At 53.4% G+C, this 26,349-nt stretch overlaps 1 protein-coding gene across 1 annotated transcript; it reads right to left on the bottom strand.

Moving 5' to 3' along the window:
* Positions 1–9,323: 9,323 nt before the first annotated feature.
* On the bottom strand, positions 9,324–23,826 carry LOC133339614 (hepatic leukemia factor-like). The gene is made up of 4 exons (XM_061547742.1): positions 23,600–23,826; positions 12,564–12,923; positions 10,783–11,171; positions 9,324–9,553 (listed from the first exon to the last, which is right to left on the bottom strand). Exons 1-4 carry the CDS (start codon positions 23,739–23,741, stop codon positions 9,353–9,355), a joined length of 1,092 nt encoding a protein of 363 aa, XP_061403726.1. The 5' UTR covers positions 23,742–23,826; the 3' UTR covers positions 9,324–9,352.
* Positions 23,827–26,349: the final 2,523 nt, after the last annotated feature.

The following is a 26,349-nucleotide window of genomic DNA, read 5'->3' as shown; positions in this document are numbered from 1 at the left end:
TACCCCTACCCCATCACCACAACCCCACTTTTCTTTATTTTAACCAGGGGGAGGGTAACTCTAGGATTAGGGGTTTATGTGTTTCTCTGATAACACAGTGGAATCAGCGGTAGGCTGACTATTGTAGGGGTTTATAGGAATACGGGTTTATAGATCTGCTCTGATAGCACGTGGGTGAGTATTGTTCCTGTTGTTTGATAATTTTTTCATTGATTTCACATATTTCTCTTTTCTAACACATTCCTGCGGAGGGAGCTGGTAGGAACGTTGGGTTGCTCGGTCAATGGCCAGGGTCAACGGCGGCCTGGTGTGTTCCGCAAATATGGCCGACTGTGAGGGCGGGGTGAAACGTTGAGTTTTATAAGGGCACCACGGGGTGACCAGCCCCTCCCTCCCCACCCAGCCCCACCCCTCCCACCCCCCACCCTCCCCACCCCACCCTCACCACCCAGCCCCTCCCCGCCCTCCCCACCCAGCCCCTCCCCACCCAGCCCCACCCCCCACCCAGCCCCTCCCCACCCTCCCCTCCCCACCCAGCCCCTCCCCACCCAGCCCCTCCCCACCCAGCCCCACCCAGTCCCTCCCCACCCTCCCCTCCCCACCCAGCCCCTCCCTGCACGACGGACACAATAACCCCCCGTGGGCTGGTGTAACCAGGAGGTTCCTACCAGTATGATTTGGATCAACAATAGAGAAGATATCCGCGTGTAATCGTGTACGCAGCGAGTTATCTGTTACTGTGGAATGTACAATTAATAAACAAAAACACAATCAGATCCTGTCCATCTCGTTCGCATGTCTGCTTCGACACACGACAAACATTCAAGCATTTCCTTTACCCATCCCATCGGCCGCCACAGTCAGATCTCAGCAGCACCGAGTCCGTACGCAGCGGAAGTACCGAGTGGTTGCCAGCTCACAGCGCCCAGTTCTATTTCCCGTCGTGGCACCCAGTCTCCCTGCTCTCTCTGGCTGTGGGGGACCCTGTGGAGCCCCGTGTGTGACCCTGTGTGTGTAGGGCTTTGTGTGTGGGGCCCTGTGTGTGGCCTTGTGGGGCCCTGTGGGGCCCTGTGTGTGTGACCCTGTGGGGGCCTGTGTGTGTTACCCTGTGTGGGGGCCTGTGTGTAGGGCACTGTCTGTGGGGCTTTGTGTGTAGGGCCCTGCGTGTGTGACCCTGTATGTAGGGCCCTGCGTGTGTGACCCTGTGTGTGGCCTTGTGGGGGCCTGTGTGTGTGACCCTGTGTGGGGCCTTCTCTGTACTCTGTGTGTGACCCTGTGTGTGGCCTTGTGGGGCCCTGCGTGGGGCCTGTGTGTGTGACCCTGTGTGTGGCCTTGTGGGGCCCTGTGGGAGCCTGTGCGTGGCCCTCTCTCCCTCTCTCCCGGCCCAATCAGCGGAGAGCTTGGCCAGCCTCCCGTCTCCCGCCCGCCATTGGACGAGCTTCTCGTGTTGGTAGAATGTCATCGTTGTGTTACAGAGCTCAAGTTATTTTACAACGGGGGCGGGTCCCAATATACGTCGGGGTTAGGGACAGAGGTCGCAACCGGGTACCCGATACCCGTACCCTACCCGATACCCGGCTACCCGTACCCGGCCGGGCACGGGTAGCCGTTTGCGACCCTGGTGCGGCTGGGTACGGGTAGGCCGTGAGTCACTGGTGAGTAACCGTTTGTCACCCATTTCGGGTAGGGTACGGGTAGGGAACGGGAACCCGTACCCGGCCGGGTACGGGTAACCCATTTGTGACCCTGGTGCGGCCCGGTACGGGTACGGGTAAGGAATCAAAACCCGTTTGCGACCTCTGCCCCAAGTTGTCCGACTCTTTGACAGTTTCATGCACTGCCGGGCATCCCGTGCCAAGGCAAACCTCAGTATTTGGTGATGTGTTCACTGAATTAGGAATACTACTGCGTGTTAATGGGAGGGGGGGGTAGGGAGTGTAAACACTTGTCTATGGCGACGAAAAGCGGGGCACGTCCATAAGAAACGCGGTAGGGATAGGGGCTGTAACTTAGGGAAATCTGTTGTATTATCTGGGTCTTTCGGTAAAGTCACGGAGATAGGTTGAAAGAAAATAACAAAAAACTACGACGTTTCGATCACAACGCAAGCGATCGTCATCAGGAGGGAAAAAAAGCCGTGTTGTGTTTCATACCTCGCAACCAAAATACGTACTTTGCATGTTTCAGAAAACCAGGCAGTGGACATGTAACAGTACACGCATTATATTGTATTACACATAATGAACATATTTACAACCAATTCCGAGTTCAAGAACCTTTAAACGGAATTTGATACCTAACACGATCTTAAACAGCGTTGAAAAATATTTTACCCGATCCTATCCCTGGATGTTTACGTTCTAGAAGCCAAACCGTGCCCGAAAGCTGTCAAACAATCCACGGGTGGCCTTGAATGATTGATACTTGTGCTGCTTCTTCCTCTCCCAACTTGTTTTTCAAGTCGTCATACAAGCCCAGGGCCTTCTCCTGAACGAAGGGCCAAATACGCGCTAAGGTTGCACGCATTACACACACAAAGTGCTCGCCCCAAATGAATCTGGGGTTCCTTGCCGATCTCGTCAAGGATCATAAACCATCACGTGAACTCCGGTCATCCTCACAGCGCAGAGGTCGCAACCGGGTACCCGATACCCGTACCCTACCCGATACTCAGCTACCCGTACCCGGCCGGGTACGGGTACCCGTTTGCGACCCTGGTGCGGCCGGGTACGGGTAGGCCGTGAGTCACTGGTGAGTAACTGTTTGTCACTCATTTCCCAACGTTTTGTCTTTTCTCACAATTCAAGTTCCTAGAATCAACCCACCCGCGCCTGCAACATGGCTTCATCCCAGAGGTCGCAATCGGGTACCCGATACCCGTACCCTACCCGATACCCGGCCGGGTACGGGTAGGGTACGGGTATCGGGTACCCGTTTTCGACCCTGGTGCGGCCGGGTACGGGTAAGGAATCAAAACCCGTTTGCGACCTCTGTCAAGGCTGCAGCGGATTTTGGCTCGGCCATCGAACAAAGACGGCGCTTTCAGATGCGCTTCTGCGGCCGTCTGGAACGCTCTTCCTTCCGATGTTTGGAAGCCACTGGAGCTTTATGCACTTAGAAATCTGAATGTTCAATATTTCTTCAGAACTGCTTTTTGTGATTAGTTTTGTTATCCTTGCCCCGCAACTCTAATTGGCATGAGGGAGCGTCCATAAATGACGTCACGCACCTGGGGGGGGGGGGGGTCAGATATTTGTGACGATGTGTGACGAGCGGGGGGGGGGTGGGTTTGATTTGACGTCACATCAAAGAGGTTCAACAACAACAACCGCCATTCGCCACAAAGTGGCGGTGACATCACCACGACGCTTGTGCCAGGCCATGTGCACCTTGAGGCCACGTGAAATGTCAAACGCTCGCTGGCAGGAGGTCACGGGGCAGACCCAGCAGGTGCCACGGGTCGACTGACTTGAGATGACCGAGATGACTGGCTGATGCACCACCTGTGCCCCCTACCGTGCCAACTTGCTGTGCTTTAGCCACCCGGCGCTCCGCTCGTTGTTGTGAGCGTCGCTCCTATGCCCTCCGTTGTTGTTGGAGGGCGACTGCCTCCAACTGCCCAGTAGCGTCCTTCACGAGCCTCCTCCACAGAGGCCGATCTTGACACCGCTGGTACCAGTCATCGGCAAGTCCACTCAGCTCCACATCCTCCTATACCACATCACTCCATCTCTTCTCTAGCCCGTGCCGCGCCCGTTTAGCACCCTCGGTCCGGCCGAACAAAAGCTGTTTGGGCATGTGGTGATTGGGCATGTGGGCTACATGGCCCAGCCAACGCAGCCTTGCCTGCCAGAGGTGCTCACCGATGGGAGTGTGTCCAGATCTTTCGAGGATTTGTGAGCTCCTCACACAATCCAGCCTGGTTAAACCCAGGATGGATCGTAGGCAGGCCAGGAAACCCACAGCAAGAAAATGTGTGCAAGAAAATGTGTGCAAGAAAATGTTAGCGAGAAAATGTTTGCAAGAAAATGCTTGTAAGAAAATGTTTGCGAGAAAATGTTTGCGAGAAAATGTTTGCTGTGGTTTTCCCACCTGATGACGATTGCTTGTGTTGCGATCGAAACGTCGTGGTTTAATTTATTTTCTACCTACGTGACTTTACCGAAAGAACCAAAAAGTATGGATCCATGCAGTCACGAAAACTTCAAATCTAGATTGGTTAATGCAGTACTAGATTCCTTGCAAAGGTGATCTATTTGGGATTTGAACATCTGAGCACCTCCTGTGTTATTGCCAAAGAGAAAAACCTCTAAAAAATGTGTCAAACACACGCGCAACTTTGCATTTCTCAAAACACAATCGCCAACTCGGACACAACCAGTAGAACAATTCGGCCACCACGCGTGTCCACCTAAAAACATTTTATTTCAACTCTAAAGCTTCTTTTGAACAGGAATACTGCCTGAGACGATACAGCGAGTTTAAGCCGGCGTCAATTTCTAAGGCATCAACAATGTAACCATCGTACTACGCACGCGCCCACTTACAAACTTAAGCAAAGTATAACAAAGACCATACTCTTAGGTTTTTTCGGTAAAGTCACGTAGGTAAAAATAAATAATAAAAGTTATATAAATAATAATAGAAATAAAATTATAAATCATTATAATTGTATTCCTATTATTTTTTATTTTTTTTATTTTTTTACCCGTTTGCGACCCTGGTGCGGCCGGGTACAGAATTAAGTGACCGCCACCTTCACGAGTGTGCACTTGAAATCTTGACTACACACACACCTGCTTACACACACACCTGCTTTAAAAATGGATTTTACTCTGTTTAACACGTAGGAGGTTTTCGCGACCAATCTTATTCATAAAATGATTTTTTGGGGGTTAAATCGCTCAAGTATAAATGTGTCGTAACCCTCCACCACCCTGCAAAGTTTATCGCGTAAACAAAACGCAGCAATTAGTTACTACTTCAACCCACCGGCGTGTTGGAGAGTAAATCCACAACATTTACAAAATGCTAAAAATTGCAAATCTCGTGGATTCAATCTTGATTTGAAGCTTTCGTGACTGCTGGAATCCATACACTTTGGTACTTTCGGCAAAGTCACGTGACTTTATCAAAAGTACCAAAAAGTACTTGTGGATTTACTCATCAACACACCGGTGGCTAGTCGTAGTAGTAAACTGGCACGTTTTATTTACATGACAAACCTTACTGGCTGTGTCAGGTGGTGGAGGAGGGTGATGTCACAAACTCACCCAACTAGCTGTACTACCCGGCTTCGCCCGGGACTTGGATTCACCACGCCCGGCCGCCTTTGTCTCCCCAGTGGCGATGTTCACACACAACACCAGTTACTCGTTTGAGGCTGAGTCGATCTAGGGGAGGCCCAGGACCGGTTAAAATAATCGTCACCGGTGTTGGCCGTGAGCGGGAATCGAACTCGGGTCGCCGGGTTCGTAGCGCGGCGCGCTAACCACTGCACCACCGCTCCCCCCACACACACACAGACACACACAACGCGCTAACCACTACACTACAATGCGTGACGCTTCCACACGCGCGGGTCACGTGACAGATGTGACGTCACAGCTCACTTGCCGTGCAAACAATCTCTGCATTATTGAGCTCCCCCGCCCCCCCCCCAAAAAAACAAAAGTGTATTTGTATAATGTTTGCATGGTGTGCAGTCTGGAAAGTATCCACACGGGAAATTTCAAGTTTGTTGCATGTCGTGAAGTACGCTAAACATTTTGAACAGACACACATACTCACAACTTTGCCTTTTAGATCTATGGAGAAAAACCTGTGAGGCTTTTACGCTTTAGTTATTTTCTGTCTTTCCTTGGTTGACGTCAATTCTTCTTTACATCATTTGCATGCGTAAGCACCCAAAAGAACAATCCTTTAAGGGAGCTTGATACATTTACATTATCATTATTCCACCATTGGAACCTCATATGCTGACCCCGAGCTCTCATACTCTGATGGTGCATTGTCTTTGAGTTGTGCGCCTTTTGGCGTCATCTGGTCCAACCCATGTGAGACTAGGCTCTAAGGAAAGCTGTCTCGGGTGTGGACCAATCAACTTCAAGGACAGTGCAATACATGATCAGGGTTGTGTTTTTTGTTTGCATTCCGACTGCAGGTATTGTGGTCTATGCAAACATGACTCCTCGTAAAAAAGGTGTCAGTTTTGTTGCCAGATAAAAGGGTAAAAAACCAATTATCATTATTGTTGTTGTTTGTTACGAGAAGGGGCTCGCAGAATGCTTTCCTGGGGAAAAAGTGCTGCGTCAAGCGAAAAACGCCCTCAGCGTCAAAAACACACGATGCCATCATAACCACTCCTAACAACGTGGACACCGTGTGGCGAGGTGCGATGTCGCCACTACCACTAACCTAACCGCGTCGCTCAAGAAAGTAGTTCGTTCTAGATTTGAAGCTTTCGTGACTGCAAGGATTCATATTCTTGGGTTTTTTCGGTAAAAGTCACCACGTAGGTAAAAAATTTAAATTAATAAAAGTAAAATAAATTAAAAATCACATGATTTTTATTTTACTTTTCATTAATTTTTTTACCTACGTGTGACCTTACCGAAAAAACCCAATAATATACAGTAGTTCGTCGTCCACCGCTCGGCAACCGCATTATAACGGTGGCCACGATCCGCGTTATAACAGAGGACGCGTCCCGGATTGCACCTGCGATTAGCACGGTTGACCCACAGTACGGTCCCAGACATTCAACATACAAACGCGCATTATAACGGGGTTGTGCATTATAGCGGCGTGCATTCCACGTCATTATAACGGCGTTCGTTTCCGCGCCGTGTGCGGTTCGCGTTCCACGTTATAACGGTGGGCACGTCCCGCATTGCACCAATTAGAATGGCTGGCTACATACGGTACACGACAGAAGTTCAACATAAAACATACATACACGCGTCATTACGGGTTGTGCGTTACAGCGGCGCTCGCCTCATCGTTATAACAGTGCTCATTCCGCGTCATCATAACAGTGCACGTCTCCATGTTATTGCGGGGGTATCGTTGGGTGCGAAGCGCCATCTCCAACTCAGCCGGTAGTACCGGCCACGTGTCAATAGGGGGCGGAAGAGCGGCTGAGCCAGAGGTCGCAACCGGGTACCCGATACCCGGCTACCCGTACCCGGCCGGGTACGGGTACCCGTTTGCGACCCTGGTGCGGCCGGGTACGGGTAGGCCGTGAGTCACCGGTGAGTAACCGTTTGTCACTCATTTCCCAACATCTTGTCTCTTCTCACAATTCAAGTTCCTAGAATCTACCCACCCACGCTGCATCCCAGAGGTCGCAATCGGGTACCCGATACCCGTACCCTACCCGATACCCGGCCAGGGTACGGGTACCCGGGTACGGGTACCCGTTTTCGACCCTGGTGCGGCCGGGTACGGGTAAGGAATCAAAACCCGTTTGCGACCTCTGGTGTCGGGTTAGAACGTAGGCAGGAGGAGATACCTCCCTAGCGTATCGGCTGGAAGGGGCCGTTACCCCTTTGTGTTCTACAGTTGTTAATGTTACTAATAAACGAGTTGCCTCAGAGAAAGTTTCCTCTTGTTTGTACCCACGACATTATAACGAGCGGGGCACTTGGTCTGCATGATTGTAGATCAGGGGTGGGGAACATTTGGATATTTGCAACATCATTCGCGGGCCATACAAAATGATCAACTTAAAAATCAGCGCGTTATATTTGGTCAAACGTTTCATTAACTCGCCCCTAATGCGATGGCTGGAACTGCTTCTCTTTGGCGAGGCGTGCGGTGATGTTAGCTGCTGGTGTTGTTGATGATGTTGCTGCTACTCGCAACTGCTTTGCCAGGTTTGCTCCGAGATTTATTGAATTTCGAGTCCCGCCTGCGTTTGCCTTGGCAGGGCCACACACAATAAATTCGCGGACCTCGTACGGCCCACGGGCCGGACGTTCCCCACCCCTGTTATAAAGGGAGGTGCTCTTTGCGTGTTCTCACGACACGCCCTGAGCTTTGACGGAGAGAACGACGCTCACGGCCACCACAGCCACCGGGAGACACTGAAGGAGTCTGCGTCACGGCCCACCATCCGTAGATCCACTCGACTATTTTGTCCCACCTGTCAATGAAGCTGAAATCACTCCGTCATTCGACTGCAGGACTATGCCTCTTTGTAACGGCACCACTGCCTCCTGGAATGCCATTTCGTTAGCGACGTCCTTTTTGTCCTGGAGGAAAATTCCTGCGTGGATCGGCCCAAGTAATGGAAGAATGTAGGCCCAATATATGGGCCTCTGTGCGAGTCTGTGGGCCTCTATATTAGCCTATGGGTCTGTGTGAAACTGTAGGTCTCTACGTGAGTCTGTGGGTCTCTTTATTAGTCTATGGGTCTCTGTGTGAGACAGTCACTGTGTGAGTCTATGGGTCTCTGTGTGGTGAGTCTGTGGGTCTCTGTGTGATGAGTCTGTGGGTCTCTGTGTGATGAGTCTGTGGGTCTCTGTGTGAGACAGTCACTGTGTGAGTCTATGGGTCAATGCGAGTCTATGGGTCTCCGTGCGAGTCTGTGGGTCTCTGTGCGAGTCTGTGGGTGGATATATCAGTCTGTCTATTAACAGTGACCAGATTTCGCACGCTATTTGGGATCAAAAACATTCAACATAGCTGCCCCAAAGTGTTTCTAACCACTCAGTTCCGTCTCTTGGCATCTCTGTTCTGCCAACCTTCTGTCCTGATTTCAAAAGACTAATTAAAATCACGCACGTTTAATCGTGAATGTCATTTTACAACATAAGTGCCATTATTTGTTGTGGTTTGTGTTTTGTGTAAATCTTTAATTCGTGGAATGCTTTGATGTTGTCTGCCACCCGAGTTGCCCTTGAAAAAGAGCTTCCAAGCCCAGTGGGCTTCACTCAGGAAAGAAAACTCTCCTGGTTCTGACTTTCAAGTGCGTGAGTGAGTAGATACATGGGTGAGTGAGTGGGTGAGCGGTAATACAAGCGTGTGTGATGACGCTGTGTGACGCGTCACCACTCACTCACAAACTCACCCATAATTCCATCTCTTCTCCAGCCCCTACCATTCACTCACACACTCACCCACTCACACACCTACCTACCCACTCACCCACCCACCTACCCACTCACCCACTCATCCACCCACCCATCTACCTACCCACTCACCCACCCACCTACCCACTCACCCACCCTACTCATCCACCCACCTACCTATCTACCCACTCACCCACTCACCTACCTACCCACCCACCCACTCACTCACCCACCCACCCATCTACCCACTCATCAGTCCATCTCTCCTCCAGCCCGTGCTACGAAGATGACGACGAGGCAGACGCCGTGGCCCTGGCGAGGGCAGCTCGCAGCTCTGCCACCTCGCGTTTGAGCGCCGCATTCTGGCTCTCCAGGAAGGCAGCGCGCACTGCTATCTGGTTCTCCTTGAAGCGCCGAGCCTCCCGCGAGCGCTGTGCCGCACGGTTGTTCTTGGTGCGCCGCTGCCAGTACTTCTCGTCCTACGGGCAGCGTGGGAGACGCGGGGCGGGGTTATAGTGGTTGCCGGCCTTCACCGGCGCTGCTGCTGCCGCTGCTACTACTGAGCGATGGTGGTGGAGGTGGTAATGGTGGTGATGATGGTGCGAATCGCTAACAGCACTTGCCCCTACAGCCTGGTAGAGGCTACACAGTGGTTCTTTGTCTTTAGTGGTAATGGTGGTGGTGGGTGGTAGTGATGGTGGTGGAGGATGCGGTGCTACTTACTAACAGCACTTGCCCCAATAGTCTGTTCAGGCTACACAGTGGAGCTTTGTCTTTAGTGGTGGTAGTAATGGTGGTGGTAGTGATGGTGGTGGAGGATGAGGTGCTACTTACTAACAGCACTTGCCCCTACAGCCTGGTAGAGGCTACACAGTGAAGCTTTGTCTTTAGTGGTGGTAGTAGTGATGGTGGTGGTGGTAGTGATGGTGGTGGAGGATGAGGTGCTACTTACTAACAGCACTTGCCCCAATAGTCTGTGCAGGCTATACGGGGGATCTTCGCCTTTGTCTCTGCGTGTGTCTGAGCCACAAATGGTAGCTCAACCAAGAGGCCGATATGATTGTTAGCACGCAGGAAATCATCACGTGGAGAAAAGTCCTTCAAAAGGAGCGATGGTAGTTCTAAACGTGGAGGACCTCAAGTGACCACCACGGGGAGAGAGACACGCAAACTCCAAATCTACAGCAGCAGCAGGCGTCATCAGCGTCGGGATTGAACCCACGACCTCCCGCACACCAGGCGAGGTAGTTAACATCTCCTAGCCACACTGGTACCCCCGGCTCAGTAGGCCTTACCTGTTAAAATAAAAAGTAGTTAATACTATGAGACCTCCTTTATCAGTGGCAAAATATAGTAGTAGGTTTTTACCCTTTAAACTGGTACTGCCTTTTGGCGTCATCTGGTCCAACACCAATGGAGACTAGGCTCTAAGAAAAGCTGTCTCGGGTGTGGACCAATCAAATTCAAGGACAGTGCATATCATTATCAGAGTTGTTTCTTTTTGTTTGCATTTTTGACTGCTGGTGTTGTGGTCATTGCAAACATGATGCCTTGTATAAAGGTGTCAGTTTTGTACCAGTTGAAAGGGTAAACACCTACAAGTAGTTAATAGTTAAATAGGTTCACAATCTACACGGTCATCTTCCCTCCATACCCCTCCCCCCATCCCACGTGCCCCCCCCCCATCCACCCCTCCCCCCCCCCCCACCTTGCGGTCGTCAGGCACGTAGACCTTGCGGGCCTTCTTCACGATGGGCTGTGGCTTGAGCTCGTCCGGCGAGAAGCGGCGACGCCGCGGGTCAAAGGGCTCCTGGCCCGGCACGGTGGACAGCGCCACGTCCGTGGGGCTCGCCACAAACTCCACCTTCACCTCCACCTCGTCGTCCACCTCGGCGTCCACCTCTTCGCCCTCCGGCGCCGGCCGCCGTGGCTTCTCGGCGGCTATGGCCGTGGGATCCTTGCTGCTGGGTTTGGTTGACGACGGTGGTGATGGTGGCGATGGTGGCGATGGTGGCGATGGGTGTCGTGGTAACGAGGAGGAGTTGTCTGGACCACCGCCGCTGCTGCTTCTGCCCGTGACGTCAGCTGCTCTGTCGCCTGTAGGAGTGTACGCAGGAGGTCATGGGTTCCATCACAAACCCCGACGGTGTTTGTTGTTTTTCGATTTAAAGCTTCTTTCGTGACTGCAGGGATTCATCTTCTTGGTTCTTTCGGTATAGTCATCACGTAGAAGGGAAATAATAAAATAATAAAAATAAAACATAAATATGCTGAATTCCTCTTGATATGCAAATTATTTTGTCAAGGCGCACTTCCCCCCTTCCAACCCAGCTTAAATATACACTCCAAGCGTGGTGCTGTTTCATTCAGACTCTGTCTCCCCGACAGACCTGGTCTTCACCTGAGGACGACCGCTTGCGTTGTGGCCGAAACGTCGTGAGAATTATTTTATTATGTTTTATTATTATTTTATTCTTTCCCTTCTACGTGACTTTACCGAAAGAACCAAGAAGGTATTTATTGTATATGTGGAGTTTGTATGAATGGCGGTTGTTTTTGTCTGCGTGTGTATCTCTGTATGTCTCGGGCACCACGGTGGTGAGATGTTATCTCCCTCGCCTCGTATACAGCAGGTCGTGGGTCCGATCCCTGCTGCTGTAGATTTGGAACTTGCATAACTCTCTCTCCCCGTGGCTGAGTGGATTTTTCTCCGGGTCCTCCGGTTTTCCCCTCGACATTCAGAATCAACGTCACGCGTTTTACCGAATTTGGCTGCTATACATTCCCACCTGATGACAAGCCACCACTTGGTTGAGCCATCATTCGTGAGGGCCGGGGTCGCTAAGATAAATTAGTCTACGAGTTTAAGAGCAGTTTATGGTTCTCGCTCGTGCCGTTTAAAATAAAAAATTTGATTTTCTTGGTGCTGGTTTCAGCAGCAGCGGCACTACACACGCAAATTACTCGGTTTTGACGAGACAGCGTGGCATCAGCAGTCAGGAACTAGAACCCAGTTTCCTAAGGAGAGAGAAAGAGGGTCCTAGTCTCTGTGACATCTGCCAGCTCGCCAGCATTTACTGATGCCGACTCTGGTTCTGCTGATGAGACGATGCATGTCAACGCCTTGCCAATACACACGTGGGCAGTGAACCAGCATTGTTCAAGAATGTGTGCATGTGCCTATGTTGGACTTCTTTGCCACCGTACGTAGCCAACCGGGCTAATTGGAGGTGCGGGGGAAGGACAACAAACAAAACACAAAAAGCAGTGATAAGTGAGTTTTCAATATAGATGATGATTTACAATTGCATAGCTGCAACAGTGTGTGCATGTCACCGATCCTTCAGGTGAGTGAGTGAGAGAATGAGTGAGTATCTGAATCTCTCCGTGCGTGAGTCTGCGAGTGAGTGAGAGGGTGAATCTCACTGATCCTATTGATCGAGTGAATCTGTGCGTGAGTCTGCGAGTGAGTGAGAGTGTGAATCTCACCAATCCTACTTCTCTCACCCACATCTCCCCCTCCTCCCGCCCCTCCCCCTCCCTCGCTCCCACCGCTGGTGTCCACCTCGAATCCGTCGAGGCCCAGGCCGGTGAGCTCCTCCTGCGACAAGAAGTCGTCCAGGTCCATGTACTCGAGGGTGAAGGCGTGGCCGTCGTAGGGGATCGTGCGGTCCCAGATGGCGGGGCCCAGGAAGGCCGCACGCGCCACGCTGGCGGCAATCCCACGGTCCCCCGAGGGGTCCGGGGGCGGGGGGGCGGAGGAGGGGGGGGGGAGAACGCCCCCCCCCGGGGACACCTCACCGCCCATCCCCAGCACGACCTCCGCAATCAGCTTCTTCTCATCGTCGCCTGCGTCGCGTGCGGAGGTTGGAGGGGTTACGGGGTGGGGTGGGACAGGGTGGAGTGGTACGGGGTGGGGTGGGACAGGGTGGAGTGGTACGGGGTGGGGTGGGACAGGGTGGAGTGGTACGGGGTGGGGTGGGACAGGGTGGAGTGGTACGGGGTGGGGTGGGACAGGGTGGAGTGGTACGGGGTGGGGTGGGACAGGGTGGAGTGGTACGGGGTGGGGTGGGACAGGGTGGAGTGGTACGGGGTGGGGTGGGACAGGGTGGAGTGGTACGGGGTGGGGTGGGACAGGGTGGAGTGGTACGGGGTGGGGTGGGACAGGGTGGAGTGGTACGGGGTGGGGTGGGACAGGGTGGAGTGGTACGGGGTGGGGTGGGACAGGGTGGAGTGGTACGGGGTGGGGTGGGACAGGGTGGAGTGGTACGGGGTGGGGTGGGACAGGGTGGAGTGGTACGGGGTGGGGTGGGACAGGGTGGAGTGGTACGGGGTGGGGTGGGACAGGGTGGAGTGGTACGGGGTGGGGTGGGACAGGGTGGAGTGGTACAGGGGTGGGGTGGGACAGGGTGGAGTGGTACGGGTGGGGTGGGACAGGGTGGAGTGGTACGGGGTGGGGTGGGACAGGGTGGAGTGGTACGGGGTGGGGTGGGACAGGGTGGAGTGGTACGGGGTGGGGTGGGACAGGGTGGAGTGGTACGGGGTGGGGTGGGACAGGGTGGAGTGGTACGGGGTGGGGTGGGACAGGGTGGAGTGGTACGGGGTGGGGTGGGACAGGGTGGAGTGGTACGGGGTGGGGTGGGACAGGGTGGAGTGGTACGGGGTGGGGTGGGACAGGGTGGAGTGGTACGGGGTGGGGTGGGACAGGGTGGAGTGGTACGGGGTGGGGTGGGACAGGGTGGAGTGGTACGGGGTGGGGTGGACAGGGTGGAGTGGTACGGGGTGGGGTGGGACAGGGTGGAGTGGTACGGGGTGGGGTGGGACAGGGTGGAGTGGTACGGGGTGGGGTGGAACAGGAGAGGAATTGAGCGTTAGCCGAGCGAGAGCCGGGAGGCTCACCGAGTCTCAAGACTCCAGTTCAGGAGGAGGAGTTCTCGCAAACGTCTCACAGCGAGAGAGGGAGATTACTTTGCTGTGCAGGTCTGGCGTAGGGAACTCCCGCCCTCCCCCCCCGCTGGCAGATATCCCCGTGCATTCGGCCCGACATTGGTGTTGTAAACGCGCACAGAAACATTTCCCATTGACTTGTCAAGGGATTTTGCAACATCCGTAGTGAGCGAAGTGGTTAACACGCGTGCGCACACACGCACACTCAACAACAACCCCCATTCGCCACTAAGTGGCGGTGACGTCACTACGACGCTTGTGCCAGGCCAAGTGCACCTTGAGGCCACGTGAAGTGTCGAACGCGCACACACACACGCACACACACGCGCACACGCACGCACACTCACACACGCACGCACACTCACACACGCACACTCACACACGCACGCACACACGCACACACACACGCACGCACACACGCACGCACACACGCACGCACGCACACACGCACGCACACTCACACGCACACATACACGCACACACACACGCACGCACACACTCACACACGCACACACGCACGCACACACGCACACACACACGCACACATACACGCACACACACACGCACGCACACTCACGCACGCACGCACACTCACACGCACACATACACGCACACACACACGCACACATACACGCACGCACGCACACTCACACACGCACGCACACGCACACACACACGCACGCACACACACACGCACACACACACACTCACACGCACACTCACACGCACACATACACGCACACACACACGCACGCACACTCACACGCACACATACACGCACACACACACGCACGCACACACTCACACACGCACACACGCACGCACACACGCACACACACACGCACACATACACGCACACACACACGCACGCACACTCACACGCACACACACACGCACACACACACGCACGCACACACACACGCATACACGCACGCACGCACGCACACACACACGCACGCACACTCACGCACACACGCACACACTCACGCACACACACTCACGCACACACGCACACTCACACTCACACACTCACGCACACACACTCACACACTCACGCACACTCACACGCACACATACACACGCACACACACACACACACACGCACACACACACACACGCACGCACACACGCACACACACGCACGCACACACGCACACACACACACGCACACACACACACACGCACGCACACACACACGCACGCACACACGCACACACACACACGCACACACACACGCACGCACACACGCACACACACACACGCACACACACACACACACACGCACACACACACACACACACGCACACACACACACACCACCACACAACGCACGCACACACGCACACACACCACACGCACACACGCACACACGCACACACGCACACACGCACACACGCACACACACACGCACACACGCACACACACACACGCACACACGCACACACTCACACACTCACACTCACACACACACTCACGCACACACACTCACACACACGCACACACACACACACACACGCACACACACACACACGCACACACACACACACGCACGCACACACGCACACACACACACGCACACACGCACACACGCACACACGCACACACGCACACACGCACACACACACGCCACACACGCACACACACACACGCACACACGCACACACTCACACTCACACACACACTCACGCACACACACTCACACCACACGCACACTCACACACACACACACACACGCACACACGCACACTCACACACACACGCTCACACACACACGCACACACGCACACTCACACACACACACTCACACACACACTCACACACACACGCACACACACTCACGCACACACACACACACACGCACGCACACTCACGCACACACTCACACACACGCACGCACACTCACGCACACACACACGCACACACTCACGCACACACACTCACACACTCACGCACACTCACACGCACACATACACGCACACACACACACGCACACACACACTCACACACGCACACGCACACACACGCACACACACACTCACACACGCACACGCACACACACACACGCACACTCACACACACACGCACGCACACACACACGCACACTCACACGCACACACACACGCACGCACACACACACTCACACACACACTCACACACGCACACGCACACACACGCACACACACACTCACACACGCACACGCACACACACGCACACTCACACACACACGCACGCACACACACACGCACACTCACACGCACACACACACGCACGCACACACACACTCACACACACACTCACACACACACGCACACACTCACGCACACACACTCACACACTCACGCACACTCACACGCACACACACACACACACACGCACACACACACACGCACGCACACACACACGCACGCACACACGCACACACACACACGCACACCACACACGCACGCACACACGCACACACACACACGCACACACACACACACACACGCACACACACACACGCACACACACACACACGCACACACACACACACGCACGCACACACGCACACACACACACGCACACACGCACACACGCACACACGCACACACGCACACACGCACACACACACGCACACACGCACACACACACACGCACACACGCACACACTCACACACTCACACTCACACACACACTCACGCACACACACTCACACACACACGCACACACACACACACACTCACGCACACACACTCACACACACTCACACTCACACACACACTCACACACACACTCACGCACACACGCACACACACTCACGCACACACGCACCGTTAACTAGAGCAGACTGACGGATCCGGAACCACGAATCACCTGCGGCGATGGATGGCCGAACAACGAACCCTCGACCCATGGTAAAGGTTTTTTGGGTTTAGATCGCGTTATTATTTATAAATGTGTCGTAACCCTCCACCACCCGACACGGCCAATCAGTAAAAAAAGTTCCAGATTTGAAGCTTTCGTGACTGCAAGGATTCATACTCTTAGGTTTTTTCGGTAAAGTCACGTAGGTGAAAAATAAAAAATATAGAAATAATATTATTAGAAAAAAAAAATAGAAATACTATTAAAATAAAAATACATAATAAAAATAAATAATACAAATATTTGAGGTGCTGTTAAAATAAATATATATAAAAAATAAAACTGTTTGAAATACTGTTATTGACATTTAAATAAATAATAATAGAAATAATATCATTTCCATAATTTTTATTACTTCTTTTCATTTTTACCTACGCGACTTTACCGAAAAAACCTGAGGGTCGTAAAAAATGTGTCACGTTGACAAAAGACAAAGGTTCACTACTTTAGCCCTATTTCGCTTTTGTCAACGTGACACTTTTTTCGCTGATTGGCCGTGTCGGGTGGTGGAGGGTTACGACACATTTATAAATAATAACGCGATGCAACCCAAAAAAAACTTTATCATGAATGATATTGGTCGCGAGAGCCTACGTGTTAAACGAACCCTCTACCCCACCACCACCGGGGGTAAGGCCGGCCGAGTGTGTGGGGCGAGTCTTCGTCTAACAGCGGCCGCAACAGAACGTCAACCGAAAGCCATTTCCCCGTAAGTTCAAAGTTCGTGTATTAGGTGTAGCCCTGTGATGCCATTCGGCTCTTGAATCGGGTGCAACCGCAACAAACAAAAACACAAAAACATGAACAAGAAAACATCTTAAAGTGAATATGTGACTAAGTGCAAACAGAAAATCCAAGAAAAGACAGCAAAATATTTCAGAAAAAATCACCGTACACCAACACTGTGCAAATATCCCAGTGGGATGCAAGTCAAACAACAACAACAACCACAAGACAACTTAGATTAAGGCCATCAGTCTAACTCTGTACGACAACAAACAAACATGGCCAAACCAATACACTTTTCGAAAATCACCAAAATAAAGCCATACAAGCGAGTAAGTAAGGCCACCACTGCCTATGACTGCATCGCTATGACCGCTCAGGACCTGTGCAGCTCAAGAAAGTAGTTTGTCGTCCACCGCTCAGAACCTGCGCTCTGCAGGTGCACACGTTGTGTTAATGGCGTTTGCATTTCGATGTAAAGCTTCTTTCGTGACTGCAGGGATTCATCTTCTTGGTTCTTTCGGTAAAGTCACGTCGAAGGGAAGTAACAAAATAATAAAAAGCATAAAAATGTTTTTATTTTATTATGTCATGATATTATATTATTATATTATGTTTTATTTTTATTATTTTATTACTTCCCTTCTACGTGACTTTCCCGAAAGAACCAACAAGATGAATCCCTGCAGTCACTAAAGCTTTAAATCGAAATATAATAAAATAATACAATTCTCACGACGTTTCGGCTCCAACGCAAGCAGCCGTCCTCAGGTGAAGAACAGGTCTGTCGGAAAGACAGCGTCTGAATGAAACACCACCAGGCTTGGCAGCGTATATTTAAGCTGCTGGGTTAGGGGGCGTTTGCATTGCGCGTTCTAATGGAGCATGCTCCGGAGGGCGGAGGAGCGACGCTCACAACAACGAGCGGAGCACCAGGAGGCTAAAATGCAGCAGGTAGGGGGCACAGGTGGTGCAGCTACCAGTCGTCTCAGTCAGTCAACCCTTGGCACCTGCTGGATCTGTACACCTGGGTCTGTCCCGTGACCTCCTGCCAGGGAGCCTTGGACACTTCACGTGGCCTCGGAGTCGGCCTAGCCGGGCACCATCGCTGTGGCGTCGTCACCACCACATCGTGGCGAATAGCGGCTGTTGCTCGTATTGTTCGTGTTTGAGTGCGGTGTGTGTGTGAGTGGGGGGGGTGTGAGTGGGGTGTGTGCGAGTGAGTGGGGTGTGTGTGAGTGGTGTGAGTGGGGTGTGTGTGTAAAGTGAGTGGGGTGTGTGTGAGTGAGTGGTGTGTGTGTGAGTGCGGTGTGTGTGTGAGTGGTGTGTGAATGTGTGTGTGAGTGAGTGGGGTGTGTGAGTGGTGTGTGTGTGAGTGAGTGCGGTGTGTGAGTGACTGAGTGGTGTGTGTGTGTGTGAGTGGGTGTGTGTGTGTGAGTGGGGTGTGTGTGTGTGTGAGTGGTGTGTGTGAGTGGTGTGTGTGTGAGTGGTGTGTGTGTGTGTGTGTGGTGTGTGTGTGAGTGGGGTGTGTGTGTGAGTGGGGTGTGTGAGTGTGGTGAGTGAGTTGGTGGTGTGTGTGTGTGCGAGTGGTGTGTGCAAGTGAGTGGGGTGTGTGTGTGAGTGGGGTGTGTGTGTGTGAGTGGGGTGTGTGTGTGAGTGGGGTGTGTGTGTGTGAGTGGGGTGTGTGTGTGAGTGTGAGTGGGGTGTGTGTGTAAAGTGAGTGGGGTGTGTGTGAGTGAGTGGTGTGTGAGTGAGTGGTGTGTGTGTGTGTGGGGTGTGAGTGAGTGGGGTGTGTGTGTGGGGTGTGTGTGTGAGTGTGAGTGAGTGGGGTGTGTGTGTAAAGTGAGTGGGGTGTGTGTGTGAGTGGTGTGTGAGTGAGTGGTGTGTGTGAGTGGGGTGTGTGTGAGCGTGGTGTGTGTGAGTGAGTGGTGTGTTTGTGTGAGTGCGGTGTGTGTGAGTGGGGTGTGTGTGAGCGTGGTGTGTGTGAGTGAGTGGTGTGTGTGTGTGAGTGGTGTGTTTGTGTGAGTGCGGTGTGTATGAGTGGGGTGTGTGTGTGAGTGAGTGGGGTGTGTGTGTGAGTGAGTGGGGTGTGTGTGTGAGTGGGGTGTGTGTGTGTGAGTGAGTGGTGTGTGTGTGTGAGTGGGGTGTGTGTGTAAAGTGAGTGTGTGTGTGTGAGTGAGTGGTGTGTGTGAGTGGTGTGTGAGTGAGTGGTGTGTGTGTGTGAGTGAGTGGTGTGTTTGTGTGAGTGCGGTGTGTGTGAGTGGGGTGTGTGTGAGCGTGGTGTGTGTGTGAGCGGGGTGTGTGTGAGTGGGGTGTGTGTGTGTGTGCGAGTGGGGTGTGTGTGAGCGTGGTGGGCGAATGAATGAATGCGCTGCCAACCCCCACAGCCGCTGGGCAAATGGAATGAGTGCAAAGCGTTCTTGGCAGGGTACAGCCTGCCGGCACCGCACGCATAACCGCAGCCCTTTACGTAAGAGCCGGGACTCGCACGGCAGGCAGACAGGATCCACAATGGTCGTGTGATTAGCTGCGATCCAGCAGCTGAACAAAAACGTGGGTTCCTGTTACAGAGGCACTGTCTGCCTCCCTCTCGCTCAGGCGTGCAGCTGAAAAACACGACACAAAAGTGTAGTATATAGACGTGTAGTGTATAGTGTAGTGTATAGTGTAGTGTTTAGTGCAGTGTAACGTATAGTGTAACGTGTAGAGTATAGTAGTATAGTGTACCGTGTAGTGTATCGTGTAGTGTAATAATGTAGTGTAATAATGTAGTGTAATAATGTAGTGTAATAATGTAGTGTAATAGTGTAGTGTATAATGTAGTGTATAGTGTAGTGTATAGTGTAGTGTATAGTTGCTACGATTTATTCTGCTCCTTGCAGATTCCTATCTCTTATTAATTTCCCATCTGCCGCCTACCCCCCCCCCCGCCCTCAGTCCTCCCCGGGACGTTCCCCTCATCCTCCTCCTCGTTCCTTACGTAACCGGGCACGGGGCGACGAGACTGCACGCGGTCGAGGGAAAAAAAATAAAAATAAACCTTCAGTCGTCACGACTTGGGGGGAGCCAGAGGCGCTCCTGCTCAGCGGATTTCTCTGGCGAAGCCGGTCTACGCAGACCCCCTCCCCGCACATACACACACATAGACACACACAGCCACACACAGACAGACACACACACAGACAGACACACACACACAGACACACACACAGTCACACACACACACAGCCACACACACAGACACACACACAGACACACACACACGCAGCCACACACAGGCACACACAGGCACACACACACAGACACACACACAGCCACATACACACACAGACACACACACACACACAGACATACACACACAGCCACACACACAGACACACACACACAGCCACACAAGCGCTGTTGGTAGCGAGTAGGAACAGCAATTAATTGGGCACCGCCAGTGTCTTGGAGATAACTACCTCGCCTGGTGTATACACTATGAACACCATATTGTAAACAAAGACAATTTACGTTAAAAATCATATATTTGATACTGTGCGGTATTAAAGTAAACAAAAACCGATACAAATAATAGAAGCGTCACCATTGGAACCTCCTTTGCCAGTAGCAAAATATGATAATTGTTTTTTTGCCCTTTTATCTGGCAACAAAACTGACACCTTTTTTTAACAAGGAGTCATGTTTGCATTAACCACAATACCTGCGGTCGGAATGCAAACAAAAAACACAACTCTGATAATGTATGTGCACTGTCCTTGAAGTTGATTGGTCCACACCCGAGACAGCTTTTCTTAGAGCCTAGTCTCACATGGCGTTGGACCAGATGACGCCAAAAGGCACCAGATAAAAGGGTAAAAAAAAAAATATTCTCAATAGAAGCGTCGTGTCGTTTCAACGAATATCTTTACGCTCGCCAGCGGAGTCTTGGCTGCAGTCGTGAGGTCGCATTGCCCACCAGACGCCACGGCTCTGGACACGGCGATTGGCCCAGGAGGATGTCGACGGACATCAGAGGTCGCAACCGGGTACCCGATACCCGTACCCTACCCGATACCCGGCTACCCGTACCCGGCTTCCTAATATTGGAAGGAAGAGCGTTCCAGACGGCCGCAGAAGTGCATCTGAAAGTGCCGCACGATACAAAAGTATATAAGTTCAAATTGCATCAGTACACCAATTCCAAAGCTTTGGCAAGGAAGAAAAACAACAACAGTCCCAGACAACACCAAGACAACAACAACAACAACAACAAATCCCAGGCCACACCAAGACAACAACAACAACAGTCCCAGACCACACCAAGACAACAACATCAGTCCCAGACCACAGCAAGACAACAACAACCGACCCAGACCACAGCAAGACAACAACAACAACAGACCCAGACCACACCAAGACAACAAAAACAACAACAGACCCAGACCACAGCAAGACAACAACAACAACAGACCCAGACCACACCAAGACAACAACAACAACAACAAGTCCCAGACCCGACACCAAGACAACAACAACAACAGTCCCAGACCACACCAAGACAACAACAACACACCGCCCCGCAAAAAAAATCCACAAGAACATTGAACTATCGATAACAACACGGGGAGTGAGGGGTAATCATAATTTTTTTTATTACATCGGCGTGCCTTAGACTGGCTCTGTGAGCCTCGGGGTGCTTGGTGGTGTGGGTGCACGCGATCGGAGCCAAATGCTGAAATAAATACCAAGCCATGTGGTGTGGCCCAAACTATGAAATATATTACAGATGCGGTTTCAGACCACGGCATGAAATCACCCACTCGCTTGCCAACTCACTCACCAACTCACTCACCCAGTAACTCAGTCAGTCACCCAGTCACTCACCCTCTTACTCACTCACTCACCCAACTCATTCACCCATTCAACCAATCACTCACTCACTCACCCACTCACCCACTCACAAAGTAACTCTGTCAGTCACCCAGTCACTAACCCTCTTACTCATTCACTCACTCACCCAGTAACTCAGTCAGTCACCCAATCACTCGCCCTCTTACTCATTCACTCACCCACTCAACCAACTCATTCACTCAGTCACCCACTCAATCACTCACTCACCCACCCACTCAACCAACTCATTCACTCAGTCACCCACTCACTCACCCACTCAACCAACTCATTCACTCAGTCACCCACTCAATCACTCACTCACTCACCCACTCACCCACCTCATTCACTCACTCACCCACTTACTCACCCACCCATTTACTCGCCCAGTCACCCACGCACTCACTCACCCAGTCACCCACTTATTAATTCACCCACTCACTCATTCGCTTAAAGAGATACACAGAGGCAGGAGACTCAGAGACCCACACACACAGAGCCATGCCACCATCTATCGCAATACTTGACTCCCTCTCACTTTCAATTGACTACCAACTCGTAACTTCTAACTGTTACCAGCTAAGGCCGCACTGAGCGATGTAGTTCTTCTTCAGAAGCGACCTGACCCAGCAAAGTGGCTTATCATGTGGAAATGTCTGGCAGCCAGATACTCTTAAAACGCGTGACGTTCATTCTAAATATGGAGGGGAAACAATCCCACGCGACCACGGGGAGAGAGAAAGAGAGAGAGAGAGACAGTGAAGTGACATACAAACTCCAAAAATACACGAGGCGTTATCAGGGTCAGATTCGAGCCCACGACCTCCTGCATAGCGGACGATGGAGTTAACGTCTTATAGCCACCGTAGCCTGCAGCAGCAGCAGCAGCTCCCGCACGCTCGCTCTGCTAGACGAAAGCAGCGTCCGGTCTTCACGGCAGCCAACGTTTAAACATCTTTGAAATGCTCACAAAGTGAAAATTTTCGGTAAAAATATTTGGAGTCGAGGCCTAGCCAACCGCCTCCCCCCACGGGCCCCCCGCGCTTGCCTAGCCGCGCCGGCCGCCCCGAGGCCTCACCGTCATCGGCGTCTCCCGCCGGCAGCAGCGCGGGCCGCTGCTGCAAGCTCTCGAGCAGCGCTCGGAGGACCCTGCTGCCGAACGGCGACTCGGGCCGCGCGACGTCGTTCGTAGCGGCGGCGTCGGCGTCGTCGGTGCTCATGGCGCCGCTTCGCTCCGTGGTCTCGGACCTCTGAGGCGGCGGTGAAGGCAGGCCGCAGACTGGCCGGAGCTGCTGCTGCGAGCAATGGCGGGGGGGGGAGGGGGTCTCAGTGTTGACAGCGGTGGTTCCTCATTAGCATATTCATGTATATGTTAATTAATTAACATATTCATGAATATGTTACGTAATTAACATACTGTTGCGAGGATGACGTCACCGCGATTAACATTACTGTGATGAGCAGCATATTTTATGTTAATATGTGAAGCCGTTTTTGACATAAATTATGTTAATTTGGTTGGTGGGCGGGGCTGAGCGGTGACCCAAGTGGGCGGAAGTGCGTCACGAACACGCGCTCCGCGTTGTCACGGCGGGGCCGCTTTACGATATCGCGATATATTATAAGCAGAGGTGTGGACTCGAGTCATGTGACTTGGACTCGAGTCAGACTCGAGTCATGAATTTGATGACTTCAGACTCGACTTGGACTTGCATAACAATGACTTTGTCCCACCTCTGATTATAAGGGCATCACGGGGTGACCAGCCCCTCCCTTCCCCACTCAGCATCACTCCTCCCCACCCAGCCCCACCCCTCCCACCCCCCACCCAGCTCCACCCTCCCCACCCAGCCCCTCCCCACCCAGCCCCCACCCAGCCCCACCCTCCCCATCCAACCCCTCCCCACCCAGCCCCTCCCCACCCAGCCCCACCCCTCCCACCCCCCACCCAGCTCCACCCTCCCCACCCAGCCCCTCCCCACCCAGCCCCACCCCTCCCACCCCCCACCCAGCTCCACTCTCCCCACCCAGCCCCTCCCCACCCAGCCCCACCCCTCCCACCCCCCACCCAGCTCCACCCTCCCCACCCAGCCCCTCCCCACCCAGCCCCACCCCTCCCACCCCCCACCCAGCTCCACCCTCCCCACCCAGCCCCTCCTCACCCAGCCCCCACCCAGCCCCACCCTCCCCATCCAACCCCTCCCCACCCAGCCCCTCCCCACCCAGCCCCACCCCCCACCCAGCCCCACCCTCTCCACCCAGCCCCTCCCCTCTCCACCCAGCCCCACCCCTCCCACCCCCCACCCAGCCCCACCCTCCCCACCCAACCCCTCCCCACCCAGCCCCTCCCCACCCAGCCCCACCCCTCCCACCCCCCACCCAGCTCCACCCTCCCCACCCAGCCCCTCCCCACCCAGCCCCACCCCTCCCACCCCCCACCCAGCTCCACCCTCCCACCCAGCCCCTCCCCACCCAGCCCCACCCCTCCCACCCCCCACCCAGCTCCACCCTCCCCACCCAGCCCCTCCTCACCCAGCCCCACCCTCCCCATCCAACCCTTCCCCACCCAGCCCCTCCCCACCCAGCCCCTCCCCACCCAGCCCCACCCCTCCCACCCCCCACCCAGCCCCACCCTCTCCACCCAGCCCCTCCCCTCTCCACCCAGCCCCACCCCTCCCACCCCCCACCCAGCCCCACCCTCCCCACCCAACCCCTCCCCACCCAGCCCCTCCCCACCCAGCCCCACCCCTCCCACCCCCCACCCAGCTCCACCCTCCCCACCCAGCCCCACCCCTCCCACCCCCCACCCAGCCCCCCCCCACCCAGCCCCACCCCTCCCACCCCCCACCCAGCCCCTCCCTCTCCACCCAGCCCCACCCCTCCCACCCCCCACCCAGCCCCTCCCCTCTCCACCCAGCCCCTCCCCTCCCACCCCCCACCCAGCCCCTCCCCTCACCACCCAGCCCCACCCTCACCACCCAGCCCCTCCCCACCCAGCTCCTCCCCACCCAGCCCCACCCTCACCACCCAGCCCCTCCACACCCTCCCCTCTCCATCCAGCCCCAACCCTCCCATTTTTGGATGCACGACGGACGGACACAATAATCCCCTGTGGGCTGGTGAAACCCGGTGGTTCCTACCAGTAAAAGAGCTCGATGCCTCAGTGGGCATTCACCTGGTAAAATAACAAGGTTCATATTCTTAGGTTTTTTCGGTAAAGTCACGTAGGTAAAACATCAAAATTAATGAAAATAAAATAAAAATCACGACGTTTTTGATGTTTTACCTATATGACTTTACCGAAAAAACCTAAGAATATGAATCCTTGCAGTCACGAAAGCTTCAAATCTAGAAATAACAAGGTTCGTTAGTTAAGTCGCGACGCAGATTCCGATTCTAAAACTCGCGTATCCACGGCGGTATGAAAACGAGACGTCAGCCATCATCATCTTAGTGAGAATTTTAATGAAGCACATTTCACATTTCACATAAACGATCGTATTAGAAATCGTGTTAAACACACGCACATATTCTCTTACCAAAACAATTAATAGAAACATAAAAATCACCGGTAACAAGTGGGGGTTCGCGTAACGATGTGGACACGTTTTTGTCGTGGTACCCTCCATCACCAAACACAGCCACAGGCTGAATGAGCACAATTGGCTACGTACGGTGCAAAATAAGTTCATAACATATCCAGAAGCGTTTGACGACCCGCCAACTGCGATTGTTTCAGCTCACTCGCAGGTGAGCAGGAGAGTGGGCGAGTCGGAGAGCGAGTGGGGAGTGTGAATGGGAGAGTGGGTGAGTGGGAGGGGGGTGAGT

This window comes from Lethenteron reissneri, unplaced genomic scaffold (assembly GCF_015708825.2).
Source record: "Lethenteron reissneri isolate LAM-NWPU_2019-01 unplaced genomic scaffold, ASM1570882v1 scaffold_1937, whole genome shotgun sequence".
In the NCBI taxonomy this organism is placed as follows: Eukaryota; Metazoa; Chordata; class Hyperoartia; order Petromyzontiformes; family Petromyzontidae; genus Lethenteron; species Lethenteron reissneri.
Note: the sequence above shows the minus strand (reverse complement) of the source record. Positions and strands in the feature narration are given on the sequence as shown.